The sequence below is a fragment of the Diachasma alloeum genome, unplaced genomic scaffold (genome assembly GCF_001412515.2).
Source record: "Diachasma alloeum isolate Michigan unplaced genomic scaffold, Dall2.0 Dall_scaffold_01274, whole genome shotgun sequence".
Taxonomy (NCBI): domain Eukaryota; kingdom Metazoa; phylum Arthropoda; class Insecta; order Hymenoptera; family Braconidae; genus Diachasma; species Diachasma alloeum.
Window position 1 is genome coordinate 81630 of NW_021681382.1, and position 20315 is coordinate 101944.

The 20315-nt window shown below is 40.3% G+C and overlaps 1 protein-coding gene and 1 long non-coding RNA gene across 3 annotated transcripts; one reads left to right on the forward strand and one right to left on the reverse strand.

Annotated features, from left to right (window-relative positions):
• Positions 1-3658: 3658 nt before the first annotated feature.
• LOC107046287 lies at positions 3659-5431 on the forward strand. 2 transcript variants are annotated; one of them, XM_015268878.1, is made up of 3 exons: positions 3659-4484; positions 4668-4678; positions 5352-5431. In XM_015268878.1, the coding sequence occupies exons 1-3, from the start codon at positions 4127-4129 to the stop codon at positions 5397-5399; spliced, it is 417 nt and encodes a 138-aa protein (XP_015124364.1). In that variant the 5' UTR covers positions 3659-4126; the 3' UTR covers positions 5400-5431. The 2 variants fall into 2 exon arrangements, with proteins under 2 accessions (XP_015124364.1, XP_015124363.1); XM_015268877.1 differs by having other exon boundaries at positions 4668-4798; positions 5352-5389.
• A 12058-nt stretch (positions 5432-17489) lies between these two features.
• LOC114841628 lies at positions 17490-20116 on the reverse strand. The gene is made up of 2 exons (XR_003783179.1): positions 18280-20116; positions 17490-18004 (listed from the first exon to the last, which is right to left on the reverse strand). It is a non-coding gene; the product is annotated as an uncharacterized LOC114841628 (long non-coding RNA).
• Between the last annotated feature and the right edge of the window lie 199 nt (positions 20117-20315).

Genomic DNA, 20315 nt, shown 5'->3' on the forward strand with positions numbered 1-20315 from the left:
AAAAAGGAGAAAAAGATGAACAAAATAAAAATATAACAACAATGCAGTTCCTACAAAAGAAGATAAACAAAACAATGCAAAATCAGTGCTAGCTGAGAGAGCTCATCGAGAGTACGAATTAAGTAATTTGAGCTAACAGGGATGCAAGATATCTAAGTATGACAGGTGATTGAAAAAACGTGAATACAACCCCTCTACTGACCCCATTCATCCTCCAAGAACTTTAGATAGTCAATGCGGACTTTGAGAGCATCATAAAGGTAATTATAAAAGGATACACTAAAGGAGGAGCTGGACTCAGCAGTGAGGAAGAAGTCTGTAGTAAGGTTGTATATGCCAATGAGATCGTACAGTCTAGTTAGGTGCTTAATGCGTACATCATAAAAAAGAGGACACTCGAAAATGAAATGTTGGAGGCTGTCCAGAGAGGACAGCGAGCAACATGGACAGTTCTTCCTTAAATTGAATTTTACAAGGTCAGGACCTCGACTAAGCGCACAGCTATGAATATTGGAGAGCCTGACTTGTGCTAGAGTTTTCTTCATGGTCATTGGGTGGCGGTTCCGCAGATAGTGTAGAATAGAATCATCTGGGGTACGGTGTAATTTGAATTAGCATGATGTTGAGACAGCGTATCTCGAGAAATCCGCGCGCCTTAGGGCGAGCTTGAAATTTGAGAGTAAGCTCTCCTTCCCAATCTCCCACTCCGCGGCATTAAAATTCCCCCAGAGGTCATAAGCCTGATACTGGAACAGAAAGTCTCTCAGCCTCAGCATCCAATTATTCTTGGGGGAAGAAAGAGGGGAGTTTGATAGTACATATAGTCTTCTAAGGCAAATCTTTGGTAAATAGGAGTCATCTGACTTCAGGATACTAATGAACCAATTTAATAGCAAGGCCATAGCTCTGTGCTGTAGAGGGATCAGGTCGAATTCAAGGCGAAGAGCCCAGCCCGGAGTTGCTCGAGGCAGCGAAAATAGGCTCTTGAAAAAGTAGGTTTGGACATATTCTATGTTCTCGCGCACTGGGAGCCCCCACGCAGGGAAGGCATACAGTGTAGTCGAGAGAATTACACTATTAAACAGAGCCATCGCTGAATTCCAAGAACTTGTGCCAGACCTGCGTAGGATCGACAGCACAGAGTTAGAGGGAATTTTGGATTTACCAATTATAGAGATAAGCGCACAGTTGGATTTTGCAGAAGTGTTAATTATGACTCCAAGGTAAACAAAAGATTTAACAAATTCTAGTGATTGGCCCTATAGTCTGAAGGACATATCTCTAAGGCCCCTTGGGTTCCCTCTTTCTTTGAAGATCATTATTTTGGTTTTGCTCACATTAATCTCAAGGTTCTTAGACCTGCAATAGTTTTCTAACTCGCTGCGGAGCCTCGCAATGAGCAGGCGATTTCTGGCAAGGAGAACAGTATCATCAGCAAAGAGAACAAGAAGGAGATCCCGGAGGCCATCAATGTTCGGTCCTTCGAAGCCCTGAGCTCTTAATGATTTTTCGAAATCAGAGATGTAAAGGACGAACAGCAGCGCACTCAGTGACTCCCCCTGCAGCACACCCTCAGACACCTCGAATTCATTCGAGAAGGAGCTGCCGCACCGTACCTGGACGCGCGCTTGATCGTAGAGCGATTTAATAATACATACAACTTTTGTACTAACACCTAGGCTAAGAAGCATAGACCATAGTTTCTGATGTGGAATAGAATCAAACGCACGCTTGAAGTCAACAAAGATAGCGTAGACTTCGGTCTTTGAGAGACGGAACTGCTGCTGAATTGTAGTTACAAGAGCAAAAATAGCATCAGTACAACTTCTTTTCGCGCGAAAACCAAATTGAGACTCAGGGAGAATTTTATTTTTTTCAGCCCATGCTTCGAGCCTGGTTTTGATAATTGAGGTAAAAATTTTGGTAATATTGTTGACTAGAGCTATACCACGGTAGTTCGAAGGATCATTTGGGTCACCCTTCTTGAATAGCATTGATAGGGTTACCCTAGCCCAGTCACTAGGGCATTGGCCAGAGTCAAATATAGTTGAGCAAAGATAGTTGAGCCAATTTCCTGGGAGTACTTTGAAAAATTCATTTGCAATTAAATCAGGACCAGAGGCTTTACCACTTCGCGTTGACTTTATCGCCCTAGTGACCTCGGCTAAAGTAATTTCAGTATCAAGCTCTTCTACGATAACAGTTATAGAATCTAGGGCAGTTTGAACACGAGGCTTATACACATTTTTATAAAAATCATTCCACACACTAACATCAAGAGAATTTGCAGGAGACAAATGAGGGCTATACCATTTGACCGCAAGCCAGAAAGGCTTGGAGTAATGAGCATTTTCAAAATCCAATTGCATTCTATTTGAATATTTCTTCTTTCTCAGATCCTTGTACTTTCTATAAACACTTTTAGCATCACAGTAAACGAGTCTGCTTTCATCACAGAAATTATTTCTGAAACATTCATCCACACTCTTAACAAACTCATTTCTCAATTCCCCACATCTCTTGTCGAACCATGGTTTGTTTGTGTGCTGCTTCTTTCGGCCCTGCGCGGGTAGAGACCTAATTGAGCCAAAACCAGCGGAGGTGGAGGCATTATAAACTGCGTTGATGAAGTTCCGGTGGATCGAAACAACCGAATCAGCCACAAAGTCAACCTGGAGATTAACAGAAGTTAGCATATGGCTACGGACACTCTCTATCATTGAAAGGTCATCAGGAATCCATTTCAAAGTGAAAGCACCAGTGTTTTTGCCTGTGACGTTATCTGATTGTGGAGCTACACTATTTCAAAGAGTTAAGACTATGGGAAAGTGTTCTGATCCGGTCGCACAGTGATCCACCCGAAAATCACCCACCAAAGCAGGACCTAGCGCCTTAACCCAGACCAAATCAACAATACTTTTCCCCATATGATTTGCAAACGTAATATTAGCCGGCCTATCACCAACAAATCTGCCATTGATCAGCGCAAAACCATTAGACATCATGAATTTCGCTATAATATCGCCTCTATCATTAGAACCATGGTCACTCAACTCGCAGTATGGATCTAGAACTGTATCATCAAAAACATCATCAGGGATATAATTAAGTAACGCATTCCCTAGCCTTGCATTAAAATCACCTCCTATAAACAGAAAATCAGTATTAAATAACAAATCACACTCATCAAGCACTTCCTGTAACTCTCTTAGAACAACTGCAATATCTAAATTTGTAGGGCGAAAATATACACTCCCAATAATAATTGTTTTCCGCTTAGCTATTACCTTATTAAAAGTCCAAAAATTACTTTTGAAAATATAATCGCACGATAGTGTCTTCTTCACAAGTGTTAGCAGACCTCCACTGGCTCTTCCTTCACTCACTTCTCGGGTTGCATCGCTCCACTCCTCGTTGTAGTTTCGTAGGTAGCAGGGGAGTTGTTTCGTAGGTAGCAATGGATTCACGACCACGAAGATCTTGATGCCTACGACATTATCTGCCTCTCTGAAACGATCCTGGAGAACCCAAAACCTGAGATATTATCCCTATTCATATCCTTCTCTTACCCCAAAGTGTAAACATTGATAGCTTATATATAAGCAGCACAATTGCAAGACACCTCCACAGTGTGCGCAAAAATTCTGCACGAGACGTGTGCTCCTTTCGGTGTGAAAAAAATCAAAGGGGAATAAAGAAAATGCGAACCCGCAAGGATTATGGGATCATACAATCCCAAAATTATCTTGACTGGCAGGGGGTAAAACAACCCTTCTAGAACCAGCTGCAGATTCGGTGCCCAATCAGGTGGATCTTCGATCATCAAGCGCAGCTGATTGGGAAAATCCTGAGGTGCATCGTGGTGCTCCATTGGAATGAGCATAGGGTTGAAATTTATTTCACCGCCCGCAATACTCAAGTGAAACTCATCAAGCAGAAGGAATTCGACTACTGGTGTGAGATTGTGAATGAACAACCCCCATCCCCCAACAGGATTGTACCGAGGAGGGAGGAGGGTCATACCAATCTGGAGAGAAGGGAATTGTGGTGGAGGATGATCGGATAGTGTTTTGATAATAATATTACAATTTTGGCAGAAAAGATTAAGGGAGTGTATTTCTATGAAATGAGAGAAGTGAAGGTTGAACTCAATCCTGTTGCTGCGAATGGGGGTGTGCTAGGGGGTGGTGATGAAATGGTGGTTAAAAAAGAAGAGGAGGAGGTCCAAGAGCAGAAGGGTCAGGGTGGTGAGGTGATTGAAGGTGGTGTGCAAGGTGATGAGATGGAGACTGGAGAAGGAGCGGCACAAGCGGCGGCTTTGATGGAGGATCAGGGGGAGGATAAGATTCACACGTTAGCTGTAGCGGAACAGGCGGAGCAGCGAGAGAAGGGAGAGGATGGAGGTCATCACTTGGATGTTGTGGAGCAGGTGGAAAAGTTTGGAGATGATGCGGACTCGGAGATCCATCGTGTGATTTATCGAGGTGAATATCACTCAGTTATTTCATTCTAGAAACGAACTACCCTAGTAGCACATTGGTAGCGACTTAGTTTACAAACCACCACTTCCTGGGTTCAAAACTCCATTCAGGAGTATTTTTTTTTTCAATTGATTCATTTTCGTTGATTTTTATTTCAATTAAATTAATACTTTTTCATCATTACAGAAATACATGAGGTTACTATCAAATTTAATCCGAATACGGGGGAGGAGAGGGTGGAACTTACGAGGCTGAGAGAGTGGACCATAAATGACAGAGATTGATTCAAGATAATCCATTGAAATCCTTTAAAAATTGTTAGATAGTTTTTTCATTTTTTAGCAAAATTATGGAAAAAAAATGACTCTTCGGATTTCAAAAAGAAAAAACCTCATAATTTTCATTAATTTGGTTTATATAACGAGCTTAATTTGGTTTATTGTATGAATATACAATAATTCGATATATTTTTGTAACCAAGTTGTAAAACCGGGTGAGTGCATTTTCTATATCTTCATAAAACTTTCATCTCAATAAACAATGATTTTAGGAGAAAAATGTCAGATAGAATTTTTTGTTGAAAAATTAATCAGCTACAAAATAGTCTTGTGACTTTATCTCCTAAATTCACTCCCTACTGAGATAATCCAAGTTTTATACAGACAAGAAAAACACACTTGTTACTGTACATTCAAATTTTTTTCTTTTGGTTGAAAATTCAGTTGAATTCTGGAATATTGAATGAAATTTTCATTTGTTTTTTTTTCAAGTTCATATTATTATAAAAAGCACTGAATATGCTTGGAAATTTAGTGAACAATCGTATTCCATTGGTTTTTTGTTGCTAAAAATTCTCTTCCTCTGTTTTAGCTCTTGAGATGGGTAGGAAAACTGGAGCGGATTTTTTGTCACCCTTAATCATAAAGTTCTCCAAAAGAGTTAAAAAAAAAAAATCTGAAAAAGTTTTTAAAAAATGTTAAAAATGTCATGAAATTTTTTTCTAGAAAATGTAAACAAAACTTATGAACTATCTTACTTTAACTGTCTTACTTTGACTTTTATCTAACTTTTTATAAAATGTAAAATTTGTACTTAATATACATATCAGGAAAATGCGAAAATTTTATGTATATTATTGTAATAATTCCCTCATTTCAATCATGAAATCCATCGACTGATAATTATCACCATCGGTAATGTCATCTCGATCGATAATCATGAGCGATGATGGTAAAAACGGTCTAGATCGATGATGGTAAAAACGGTCTCGGTCATATTAGCAAGGGAAATCAATCTGATTTAACAGCTTAAATCTCAACCGCTATAACTGTTGAGTCTAATGGCTCAGCGGTAGAGCGCTCGGCTCAGAGCCGCGAGGATCCGAGTTCAAGTCTCCTGACTCTGATTTTTTTTTTTCATTTTCAGCTCAAAATCACTATAATTAATTAATTAATTTCATGATTATATATTTTTTCATAAAATTGAAGAAATTGGGAAACTATTAAGGGTTGGGTGTAAATATTTATCATCTCAAAATCATCATGCCAAATTCCTTGGACAATAATTATTGAATCATAGGCAAACCAAATTTCCAGCCTACCAAAATCAGGCGCGGATGTTGTAAATTAGGTTTGCATATAATTTAATAATTATTTTTCTTTTAATTAGTCACAACGATTTTTACGGTTACGGACTATTACAACCAGCTTCTAAGGCAAACCAATTTCTTAGGAAATTAATTTTTCCCTTAATTAAAAATAGAAAATCAATGTCAATAAAATATGAATGCTGATATATAAATAACGATTCGTATGGAAAGTTAATCTGATTGAAGAGCTTAAATCTGAACTAGCTGAACCATCGGGTCTGATAGCTCGGTGGTAGAGCACGTGACTCAGAACCGCGAGGACCCGAGTTCAAATCTTCTTACTTTCATTTTTTTTTTTCAATTTCAACCCAAAATCATTATAATTGATGAATTAATTTTATGAGTATATATTTTTTCATTGAATCGAAGGAATTGAGAAATTATTCAAATAAAATAATTTCACCGGGGGAGAGAAATTTTTTCCTTATTCACTCATCAGTTANAGACGTTATTATTAAGGTAATAAACATTAAAATAGTTAGAATATAGTAAAAAGTGCAACATAAAATAATATTGCATCATTTCATGATTTCCCCCGAAGTGGTTTTGTATATCCTGTGACGTATTTCTTACCTCTGCGGAAGATAATAGATACGCAGCCCTCAGCGACCCAAACGACAAACCAAAGGTTGGGCGCCAGAACGTATGAAACGTTCACCAAAATCGAAGACGAAAAAAACAAACAACGATGAGAGAGCGATCGCCGACAGCTCAGATCAACCGCGGAGGCGGCTGGGTTCCACAAAATCTGCTCTCAATAAAATTACCCTGAAATCACTGGGATCCTTATTACTAATAAATGATAAGGAAAATTCAGACTTTCGGGGAAAAATATTATTTAATCAATTCCTAGAAAATTCCAGTATTAAAATGTGAATCAGTTATCTAATTAATCAAACCCCGGTATTTTCGAAATATTTCTCTTTCCGTTATGCTCTAAATCACAATCAGAAAATCACAAATTTCATACACCGATCTAAAGACTCGATATAAAATCAATTCCCTCAACGTCATCCGTCCATTACTAAAATGTTAGTCAAAGATAATGTAAAGAAAGTCAATAAATGGGAAAATCTATCAAGAAGTCAAAAAAAAAATAAAGTAACTAACCGGGTTACTGCAAGGTCTAATGTCACGACAAAGGAATCGATAAGAAGAACAACGAAAACTGTTGCGAGAAAAATAATTCAAAATTATAGTCTGATTCTCAAACGACGCGATCCGGATTACCACGAGAAAGACTAATAACAATTACCAGAGCCGGTGAATCTGCCTAACGCAAGGTCACGGCTACCCGATACAACAACACGAAAATCAAGCATCGACAAAGACGCTGTGATTCCAAATCACGTCGATAATTCCTACACTGTTCGGTAATGCCAAAATTCTAAATTAAATAAATAAAGTAATATACGAACAGCGATAATGCGAAAATTCCCTGAAGCTGACAAATTGCCCCGAGAATTCCACTTTGGATCTCTGAATTTGTTCCAAAGTGAATGCGAAACGAGAGTTGCTACTTACGACAAATGTTTGAAACACTGAATTTCAATCGGAAGAATCCGACATAAATATTTAAAAAAAAAACTGGTAAATTGATACAACAAGAGGTTCACTGAATTTTTCCTNTTCGCCATGGACGAAAACCGTTTGTCCAAAAGAAAGCTAATTTCACGAGATCCCGATCTCTATTACAATCAATAAATTAACGATTAATTAGATCCACCGCTCACCAGAACTGAAGAAATCTCAGCAACAAATTCTCCGGAAAAGTTGGGACTCTCAATAAATCGTCAAAGCAAGATGTCGGAGACAACGAGAATTCGGGCGTCGGAACATGGTAATAATTTTTATAATTCACGAAAAACTTGCGAACTGTCAGTCTCGCCATCCAAACGAGAAGTAATCTCCTCGGCACGCTCGATGGCACATTTCCTCGATTGCCGAAAATCCAGCCCTCTCATTGGCTGTTACTTTCACCGAAGAGACTTTTGATTGGAGAGTGATGACGACGTCAACTCTCTCTCCACCGTAATCCACACCGGACAACCACGTGATTTCTAATTTTTCCTCCAAACCCACAGGGATAAAACAAAGCGATAAAAATGTAGTTCCAACTACTCACAAATCACATAATGATAAATAACCCTTAATTTATGTTTCGGGTCCTTCAACAATGGACCAAAAATATGATTTTCGCCTAGATTCATTCGGTGCTTGAGCTCTCCAATTCTGGCTCCAGTAGCTGACGCCGCGACACGGCCAACCTGCGTACTCCTCAACCGGCGGGGATATTCAAACTCCAGATCCACCCCAGACTCTGCAGAACCGTTGCTCCGAGACCCAATTCCAGCATCTAAATTCTTGCATCTCATCCCAGTCCTCGTTTAGGCTCATCCAGATCCCCCGATGTGCTCCGATGAACGGTGGAGTGAAATGATTCAATACAAACCAAAAGATACTCAATAAATAGTTGAACAAAATCTAGATTTTGACTCTCGCTTCGCTTTCGCAGTGACTTCTCGTCTGGATGTTTAAATGAAACCCCAGAACGGTCGAAAGACAAAAATAACACGTTACAACTTGCCCTCTCCCAGACCGGAAGCGGTGGAATGTTTTCGAAACTTGACAAAACCAATCATCCGAATTCCAGACGAGACTCACCTCCCGCTCAACAGGGTCACAAATAAAATCACTCCAATAATATCGATATTTCAATTAAAACCCAATCAAAAATCAGTGTCACTAACTACCAAAAAACAGACACACAAACACAATTTAAGTTATGACCATATATTTTAGAAGGGTTCGCCAAAGAAAATACAAAATTACCCAATCATAACCAAAATAAATTCAAATCCGAGGTTCGATATCCAAAATCATTCATCTTCCTCGTCCGACACATGAACATCGGCATCCGAATTGTCACGTGCCGCTAAGAGATCCTTTACGTGATGACGACCCACCACGACACCCTGATCATTCGAGACTTCATAAACTAAAGGTGACACAACGCGCGACACACGATAAACCTCGGTCGAATACCTTCGAAAGAGTTTCGCCGCTTGGCCCTTCGCCGCGTTCGATAACTGACGAATCTTGCGTCTGACCCTATCACCAACCTTGAATTGAATATCTCGATGATGTGTGTTATAGTATTTCGCTTGATGTTCAAACGCCTTATTCAAATTCTCGACAATCAAATCGTATAATTCCGCCATACGATTCATTCTCTTCGCCCACCGCTTAGTATCCGGCACGACAACCGGTTCGTCTCCTTCCGCTAGTTTACGAAAGAACAACGACGGCCTAGGCTGTCTCCCGAAATTCAAGAAAGCCGGCGATAAATGTAATGAACTGTGACACGCGGTATTATACGCGAACCGAAACTCCGGCAAATGCTCATCCCACTCCCGGTGATCCTGACCAACGAAACAAATTATCATGCTCTTCAACACGCGATTGACCCTCTCAACGGGATTAGCCTGAGCATGATACGGTGGAGTTAACAGATGCTGAATGCCCAACGACACGGAAAGTTCCCGCATCCGTTTATTCGCGAATTCAGTCCTATTATCCGTCAAACAAATTTCTGGAGTACCATATCGATGTACCACCAGATCTTTGAAAGCTTTCAAAATCGTTGGTCCATCAGCCTTTCTGATGGCCTGAATTTCAATCATCTTCGTAAAAATGTCTTGACAGACTAACAGATACTTCAACCCACCTTTGGATGGCGGGAATGGACCCATAATATCCGCTGTGACAAAAACCCAAGGCTCCTGAATGCAACGCTGACCCATTAAAACTGCAGGCTTCTGCTGAGAAACCTTTGAGGTTTGACAAACCGCACATCCGCTAACAAAATTTTCGATATCTTCACTCATCCCAGGCCAATAAAACGACAATTTAACCCGAGCAGTCGTTTTTTCAATACTCAAATGACCTGCAGTAGGAGGCTCATGATTCGCAGCAATAATCCCATGTCGATACCCACGCGGCGGTACTAATTTCCACGCATCTAAATCTTCGGCAACAGTCGAGACTAACGGATTCGGCTTCAAACGATAAAGTCGTTCATCCTCAACCCTCCAACCTGGCCATTTATCCGGACGCTTTTCTACTTCAACTTTACGACGAATATACCAATCGTCGCTAATTTCCGCCGGCGATAAAAGACGCTTCCCCTGTACTTCTACTTCAGCATCCAAAACATTGATCTCCGGAATATCACAATCAATCAGATCGTCCTCGTACATGCGAGATAGAGCATACGCCGTTGGAGACGTTATTTCTACCCCCTGTCCATCTGTGACTACATCCAAAGCATCAACCCTCGGTACCTCAGAATCAACGAAAATCCTCCTCAAACATCCGAGAAAGTGCGTCAGGGACATGATGCAAAGCCCCCTTACGGTGAACGATATCAAAATCATAACCCTGAAGATTCAGAGCCCAACGATTCAACCGACCTGTAGGATCCTTCAGATTACTCAACCATCTCAGACTACTATGATCCGTCACCACGGTAAAATGAAAACCTTCGATATAACGACGGAAATGCTCGATCCCCCAAACAACTCCCAAACATTCCTTCTCGGAGACCGTGTAATTTCTTTCAGCAGAGTTCAATGTCCTACTTGCAAAACCGACGACATATTCAACTCCCTCGATATTCTGAACCAAAACCGTACCTAAACCATATGCGCTAGCATCGGTAGGTAATTCGAAAGGAGCGTCAAAATCCGGACACGACAAAACAGGAGCAACAGACAGTGCAATCTTCAACTTATCAAACGCACGCTGTTGATCTTTCTCCCACCCCCACTTGACCGACTTTCGAAGTAATCGAGTCAAAGGCTCTGCCATAGTTGAATAATCCTTAATGAACCGTCTGTACCACGACGACATACCCAAAAAACGACGCAATTGACGTAAATTCTTAGGAGCCGGAAAATCTAGCACCGGAGAGACCTTTTCAGGATCAACATGTAAACCATCCTCGTCAACGACAAAACCGAGGTACTGGACCCTAGAGCTACAAAACTCGCATTTATCAGGATTAACCTCTAACTTTGCATCCTGTAACTTGATCAAGATCTTCTCTAAAACCTCCAGATGCTTCTCAAATGTCTCGGTAGTAATGATGATATCATCAAGATACGTGAAACAATGTGGCTCCATATCCGGGGTAACAATTTTATCAATCAAACGCTGAAAAGTCGCCGGGGCGTTCGTCAAACCGAACGGCATACCAACAAACTGGAAAAACCCGAGACCCTCAACGATAAATGCAGTATATTCGCGAGATTCTTCATCCAACGGTACTTGATGATACGCCTTCTTTAAATCCAGCGTCGTAATAAATTTCGCGGACCGCAACTTATCCAAAATCCCCGTCAAATTCGGAATCATATATGCATCTTTCTTCGTTAATTTATTCAATTTCCGAAAATCGATACACATCCTGTACTTATCTTTTTGTTTAACCATTACAACAGGATTTGCCCAAGGACTCGACGATACCTCAATAACCCCCGCCTCTAACAATTCCTTAGCCTGTCGTTGCATTTCATATAAAATCGGCGGAGATACCGAATAAACTCGCTGTTTGATCGGTGTGTGATCGCTGGGGCCTACAATTTTGTGCGAAATTTTAGTCGTAAAATCTGATTTATTCACACGACGATATCGATATCGTTCGACGAGAGCTTCAATGCGCGCGCGCTCCTCATCCGAAGTTTCTTGCAACCCAGCGATTTCTAATGGCGAACTTGAATCCGATGATCCAAACGAATAGCGTCCCTCATGACCTGATAACCACCATTCAGCGGTACTACCGTCCAACACTATCCCGAAAATTCGCAAAGCTTCGACACCTAATATCAGTGGATCCTTCAACCCCGGTGTAATCAAAAATTCCATGTCACGTTTGACTCCCTTTAGGTTGACCGATAAAACAACTGTGCCGTGAACTGTCTCTGTCGCACCATTCGCGCAAATGACCGTCGAACACTGCGACCGAGAAACTACCAAACCCATATTTTCAATCCAATCCCTTGGAACGCTACGAATACAAGATCTAGAAGCACCCGGATCTAACAACACGTTAAAACTCGCCGATCCGATCGTGACCGGAAGAAATACACGCGAATGAACCGAGAGACCGAATAGACAATTGCCTTCAGCGACTCCTGGTTGATCAAACCCGGAACTACTGTCTTGTCCTCCTCGAGCCTCTGTAATTGGTGCTGCATCTATAACGCCAATATCTTGAACTGAAATTCCAACAAAATCCTTCTCCCTCGTTCCTGAAATCGGACATTTTCTCAACGACAAATTATTAAGATTCCCAAAAACATTACCAGAATCGACAAAATTGACTCCTTGATTAGCGGTCGACAATGCGGAATCACTGCTCACTGTCTCCCGCTGGGGTTTTCCGAAACCTGAACCTTTGGATGACAAACAGGACACTGAGGAGTCTTCACCCCTGCCTTCCCGCATCCGAAACAAAAGATTCCCTTGGAAGGATTCGTATACCCTGCACGAAAATGTCCAATTCCACCACAGTTGTGACAAAGCTGTGGACGATCAGCTGAAGCTGCAGACCTCCCTGCTGAAACCAAATTTACAGGAACAACTGGAGCGGAAACAAGAGGACCACCGACAGCAGCAGCAGCAGCAGAAGGCTTCGAATTTCTCTTCCTCCTACCCCCACTACCCTTAGGTGTAAAACTTTTACCTGAGGCCCCCTTATTCGAAGAAACACCGGAGTGACCCTTAGTGGAAAGATCAACGGCACAGACCTGAACACCACCTGACTTCTTCTCGTTTTTCCTATACTTCTCTGGAGCATAGGCACAGGCTGGATAAATCGTATCGCCTGCTGCTGGTGGTGCCACCAACGTCGGTAAATCTCTACGTTGATCGAAGTCCTGTACCAACTCCTCTAGTTCTTCGAAAGTAGTAAACTGACGACGAGAAACCAAGGTGTGATATTCTCTCCTCAGATTACCATAAGCGATATCAAGTCTAGCCTCTACTGGGAAATGAGTGTCTAACGAATGAGCCCACATTAGACGAATGTTATCAAGATAATCCGACCCACTCTCCAAAGCACCCTGAGTTCGAACGACGATATCGTAAACTGCGCGCCATCTCCTAACCTCAGCGTTGGAAAAACGTTTCAAAAACCTCCGAATGAAATCATCATAGTTAGTGAAAGTATAACGTCGTACCTCCCACCAATTTAGAGCAATATCCTTTAACAATACCGGCATTACACGAAACATGGTGTCGTCACTCATATTGCAAGCGTTCTTACACACATTAACCTGCCTCAAGAATTCCTCGATATTCTCCCCTTTATAACCAGAAAACGAAATTTTCCACGAATGCACACGATCGAAAGCATTAAGATTTGCACGTCCACTTTCCTCAAGACCTCGCGATTGAGTATTAAGCTGCCTAGTAGGAGTCTGACTCTCGGTTGGAACATGAACGAACGTCCAAACCCCATCAACAAAAACTCTACGATAGATTGCCGAATCCGACAACCCAGGATCATCATTACCTGACCCTCGTGGTGCCTGATTATTTCCAAAAGTGAAATTCGGTACACCGAAACCGAACTGAAAATCACTAGCATTCTAGTCCACCATCATGAGGAGAACTAGTGGCTCCAGGACCAGTAGAGAAAACTGGTTGTGGAGGCACTGAAAACAAAACACGAGAACGCTGACCGCCTGATCCAGTCGTAACCCCTGAAACCGACGCAGGAGCCGTGGATGCAGTCACCGTGGAACTGGGTGCAGAAACCCCAGAATTAGGCAACCCCTCGCTACTAGTCACCGGTACGTAATCATCTGCTTCAGTCCACGTGGTATTAGGAAACTGTGCCCTTCGAGACGCGCGAGATAAACGATCGCGTAAAACTCCAATATCCCCAACTACGCTAGCACTGTATGCACGCAAAACATCTCTCAATTGCTCGATTGTTAACGAAGCGATCCATTGATCAAGCGAAAACCCTGGGGGAATTCCAGGAATAGTTTTAGGCGCCGTCCCATTTGATGTCGAACTGTTAAACAGAGTTGGCTCAACCATGGTCGAATCGTCGCACGCGAATAATCAAAAGAAAATGAATCAAATCCAAAAATAAACAAATCGATATCGCTTAAATCGCCAATCAATCCCAAAAATCAATGGCAAGACCCCAAAAAAAACAATGGTCCAAACACAAATTCNCGATTGTTAACGAAGCGATCCATTGATCAAGCGAAAACCCTGGGGGAATTCCAGGAATAGTTTTAGGCGCCGTCCCATTTGATGTCGAACTGTTAAACAGAGTTGGCTCAACCATGGTCGAATCGTCGCACGCGAATAATCAAAAGAAAATGAATCAAATCCAAAAATAAACAAATCGATATCGCTTAAATCGCCAATCAATCCCAAAAATCAATGGCAAGACCCCAAAAAAAACAATGGTCAAAACACAAATTCCAAAACAAATAGACACAAGACAAAGTCCGCAATAATAAATTTAGTAACTCTCGTTTCCTTAAACTAAACCAGTCATAACAGGATATTTCCAAAAAAAAAAAAAAACGAACCAAGAATTCGATAATAATAAAAAAACGATAATTCCGGAAAATACCTCGAAAAATGATCGCGAATACCCGATAAATTTCGACAAATTAAATCCCGATACAATTCCGAAAAGGCCTAACGAACCTAATTGCTTCAATACTAATATCTCAAAATCGAATTATCCCGACCGAAAATGCAATTCAATTGGCGATATGTCAGGCGCCGGTAACGCCACAAAAAAACAAACCCGAATATCAGAGGTCAAAAGAGTTTTTAAATTCTTAAACCTCGATAAAAATGACAAACGACAATAAAAATTGAAATTTACCGAATCCGAGAGAATTCGACACGTTTTGAATAAAAAATAAAAAATTTCGCAATTACCCCGTAGGGCCCCACGTTGGGCGCCAAAAAGCTGTGACGTATTTCTTCCCTCTGCGGAAAATAATAGATACGCAGCCCTCAGCGACCCCAACGACAAACCAAAGGTTGGGCGCCAGAACGTATGAAACGTTCACCAAAATCGAAGACGAAATCGAACGAGCGATAAAACAAACAACGATGAGAGAGCGATCGCCGACAGCTCAGATCAACCGCGGAGGCGGCTGGGTTCCACAAAATCCGCTCTCAATAAAATTACCCTGAAATGACTGGGTTCCTTATTACTAATAAATGATAAGAAAATTCAGACTTTCGGGGAGAAATATTATTTAATCANTCAATAAAAATTACCCTGAAATGACTGGGTTCCTTATTACTAATAAATGATAAGAAAATTCAGACTTTCGGGGAGAAATATTATTTAATCAATTTCTAGAAAATTCCAGTATTGAAATGTGAATCAGTTATCTAATTAATTAAACCCCGGTATTTTCGAACTATTTCTCTTTCCGTTATGCTCTAAATCACAATCAGAAAATCACAAATTTCATACACCGATCTAAAGACTCGATATAAAATCAATTCCCTCAACGTCATCCGTCCATTACTAAAATGTTAGTCAAAGATAACGTAAAGAAAGTGAATAAATGGGAAAATCTATCAAGAAGTCAAAAAAAAAAATAAAGTAACTAACCGGGTTACTGCAAGGTCTAATGTCACGACAAAGGAATCGATAAGAAGAACAACGAAAACTGTTGCGAGAAAAATAATTCAAAATTGTAGTCTGATTCTCAAACGACGCGATCCGGATTACCACGAGAAAGACTAATAACAATTACCAGAGCCGGTGAATCTGCCTAACGCAAGGTCACGGCTACACGATACAACAACACGAAAATCAAGCATCGACAAAGACGCTGTGATTCCAAATCACGTCGATAATTCCTTCACTGTTCTGTAATGACAAAATTCTAAATCAAAGAAATAAAGTAATATACGAACAGCGATAATGCGAAAATTCCCTGAAGCTGACAAATTGCCCCGAGAATTCCACTTTGAATCTCCGAATTTGTTCCAAAGTGAATGCGAAACGAGAGTTACTACTTACGACAAATGTTTGAAACACTGAATTTCAATCGGAAGAATCCGACATAAATATTTTTAAAAAAAAACTCGTAAATTGATACAACAAGAGGTTCACTGAATTTTTCCCGAAACCGTTATAATGCTCCGCTGAGCGAGAAACCAGATCTCGTCAAAATCCGAAAGCCAAAAATCTAATGGCGTCATTCGCCATGGACGAAAACCGTTTGTCCAAAAGAAAGCTAATTTCACGAGATCCCGATCTCTATTACAATCAATAAATTAACGATTAATTAGATCCACCGCTCACCAGAACTGAAGAAATCTCAGCAACAAATTCTCCGAAAAGTTGGGACTCCCAATAAATCGTCAAAGCAAGATGTCGGAGACAACGAGAATTCGGGCGTCGGAACATGGTAATAATTTTTATAATTCACGAAAAACTTGCGAACTGTCAGTCTCGCCATCCAAACGAGAAGTAATCTCCTCGGCACGCTCGATGGCACATTTCCTCGATTGCCGAAAATCCAGCCCTCTCATTGGCTGTTACTTTCACCGAAGAGACTTTTGATTGGAGAGTGATGACGACGTCAACTCTCTCTCCACCGTAATCCACACCGGACAACCACGTGATTTCTAATTTTCCCTCCAAATCCACAGGGATAAAACAAAGCGATAAAAATGTAGTTCCAACTACTCACAAATCGCATAATGATAAATAACCCTTAATTTATGTTTCGGGTCCTTCAACAATGGACCAAAAATATGATTTTCGCCTAGATTCATTCGGTGCTCGAGCTCTCCAATTCTGGCTCCAGTAGCTGGCGCCGCGACACGGCCAACCTGCGTACTCCTCAACCGGCGGGGATATTCAAACTCCAGATCCACCCCAGACTCTGCAGAACCGTTGCTCCGAGACCCAATTCCAGCATCTAAATTCTTGCATCTCATCCCAGTCCTCGTTTAGGCTCATCCAGATCCCCCGATGTGCTCCGATGAACGGTGGAGTGGAATGATTCAATACAAACCAAAAGATACTCAATAAATAGTTGAACAAAATCTAGATTTTGACTCTCGCTTCGCTTTCGCAGTGACTTCTCGTCTGGATGTTTAAATGAAACCGCAGAACGGTCGAAAGACAAAAATAACACGTTACAATACAAATGAATTTCTATTCGAGTTTCAATAAATATAACAAAAAAAATGGTTAACAGGGGTGTTATGGGTATGACTCATTCTGTTCTACAACAAATTTCTAAATCAAATATTTATGAATAAAATTAAGGGAAATAAGAAAAAGTTAGTGGGTTTGGTAAATGTAAAATTGTTTTTTGATTTATTGATTTGTATAATAGTACAAAATAAGAATAACACTTGCAGCTGGATTTCTTTTCGGTTTGCGATGTGTCTCTTAAATCTCTATGAATTCGAATGTTGTTCCTTTACCCAAGCACTTGAGTTGAAGTCGATTCTCTGAAGCAGTTTTCTGCAGGTTCTCGTAGACTGTTACATCCCCAAGAAGCAATTTCACCACTCTCTCCGGCAAGAATACCGTAAAGGTATTATCAATAGTGACGATTATACTCTTACCAAATCTTCTGGAGTGGTTTTAAATCTGGTAACAGAGTAATTAATCGTGGGGTCGAGCTCCATCATCTTCTTAGTCGGCAAGTAGTTGCTGCTTGCAATGTTATTAATTAACGATAGATCCATTTTTCCGTCCGTTGAATAAATTGGTAGAAAAATAAGTTCTTTTGCTTGAGGTATCTCTGAGGTAACGAATCTCCTTCAACTGCACACTCCAAAAGTAGCTGAGGAACTGATGTGAAAGCGCTTTAGCCAAAGCATTTATATACCCTATCTTATCAAATAATGACGTCATCATTCTTGAATATTCGAAAAGAATCATCTAGAACTTTCTCGAGTTGTATTGAGAATATTCTAGAGCTTTCAGGACATAATATCTGAGCGAATCGCCACCACTTCTTTATGTACAAATGACTCATTATTATTTTTATAAGTGGTGAGTCATCTTTATCTTATCAAATAATGACGTCATCATTCTGAAATATCTGGAGAGCAGTCTAAAATTACTTTCATGATGCCTCCAGTAAATTCTTGAATGTTCCAGCACTTCGAGAACGTGAAATCTGAGCGCTTGAACTTGTTTTTTTGTTTTGTACACAAATGACTCATAATTTCCATAGGAAATGAGTCATGATCTTGAGCGTATTTAAGGCTGGAAATTCTCTCGAGCTGCTCAGTATTCAGAATCCCACCTATCATGGATGGACAGAGAAAGAAATTGTTGCGAGTGTTGCAGGAAGTATCTGAGAATCTTCTCTATCCTCCACCTGATGAGATAGAGAATGTAAATAATTTCGCAATTAAAAATATCAAGTTGTTAAACAGATATCTTAAAAATGTGCAATCTAGTGGGGAAAAAAGTGGGGTTCAAGCTACGATCGGTCAATTACTGAGATATGTTGCAATTTTTAAACACCATTTGAAATATGGTGGTGGAATGAAGAGAAAAAAATCTGTCAACAAGATCTTCCATCGAGTACAATGGAAGGATCTACAGTCAGCATTCAAATATCGAATCAAGACAGGAGTCGTGATTAATTTGATTCACAAAGATGTCAATTTATTCGTGAAGGATTGCAAAACCGTTATTGTTACTCGTTTGGCAAATGCTCGAAATAATGATGGTAATATCAGAGTGAAATGTGTGCTCTCATGTAACTTTACATTAACACACTTAGAGGACATTCAAGACGAAACGAAGCACTTTACTACAAAAAATGAAGTGATTTTCCCGGCAACAGATTTAAATGATTGGTTCAATCAATATGTTATTAGTGATCTTCAGACAAAACTGGAAGACTTTCAAGAAACTGGCTCCGGTTGGTCATTGAGTGACATGATAAATTTAGTGGTCAATATCAACAAATTTGAGCCTTTGACTGGTGGAAATTCAACATTCATTGAGTTACCAAAGAATATTCAAACCAAAAAAAGCCGTAGTTAATATACAAAACAGCGATCAGCGTTGTTTCTTGTGGGCAGTTGTAGCCGCTCTTCATCCAACAAATACTAATGCAAATGGTCCGAGTTCATATCCTCATTATCGGAACATACTCAAGTATGAAGGGCTCAATTTTCCTATGAGACTCAAAAGCATCCTAAGTTTAAGGAAATGAATGACCTCAGGAGTAATGTTTATGGCATAGAGCAGAACGGTAACAGTAACACCATCGTTCCTGTGTACTTGAGTAAGAGACTAGCCACTCGAGAAACTATCCATTTATTGATGGTTGAGAGTAATTTGGATGAATTTGATGAATCATTTTTTCATTTTGCGTGGATTCGCAATTTATCACGTTTAGTCAGCTCTCAAATTTCAAAACGAAAAGGTCTTACATGGTTATGTGACCAATGTCTATGCCATTTCAGTCATCAACATTCCTTCAAAAAACACTGGGATGATTGTACAAATTTAAACAAAGTGAGAATGATTATGCCAGAAGAAAACCGAAAAATATTGAACTTCAAAAATTTTAAACATGCGGAAATTGTTCCATTCGCTGTCTATGCAGACTTGGAATGTATGATAGACACTAAAGCTAATGATCATCACATCCCACATAGTGTTGCTTTCTACATAAAATGTAGTTATGATGATTCATTATCTCAACTGAAAGTTCACCGAGGCCCCAACTGTATTGAGTGGTTCGCAGAACAGATGAAGATGTTGGCATGTCAAGTACATTCATGTTTAAAGAGGAATTTACAAATGGAGGATCTATCACCTAAACAAATTGATGATTTTCAATTAGCAACAATATGTTATGTGTAAAAAACCTTTCGTTGGAAACGACAAGGTACGTGATCATTGTCATTTGACAGGGAAATATCGTGGAGCTGCACACAATAGTTGCAATCTTGCGTATCAAGACTCTCATACTATTCCTGTTGTATTCCATAACTTCTCAGGTTATGACGCTCACTTCATCATTCGAAGTTTTGCGACGTTGTTCGAAGGCACCATAAAAATTCTTTCGGTGAATAAAGAACGCTACATATCGTTCACTAAGTATGTTGCAGGCACTTGTGTGAATTTAAGATTT

What these genes read in the sequence shown, in the direction of transcription:
- LOC107046287 (XM_015268877.1), top strand. Translation starts at nt 4,127, where the DNA reads ATGAGAGAAGTGAAGGTTGAACTCAATCCTGTTGCTGCGAATGGGGGT. An exon ending in CCATCGTGTGATTTATCGAG is followed by an intron (nt 4,485 to 4,667) that starts GTGAATATCACT and finishes TCATCATTACAG; the next exon opens with AAATACATGAGGTTACTATC.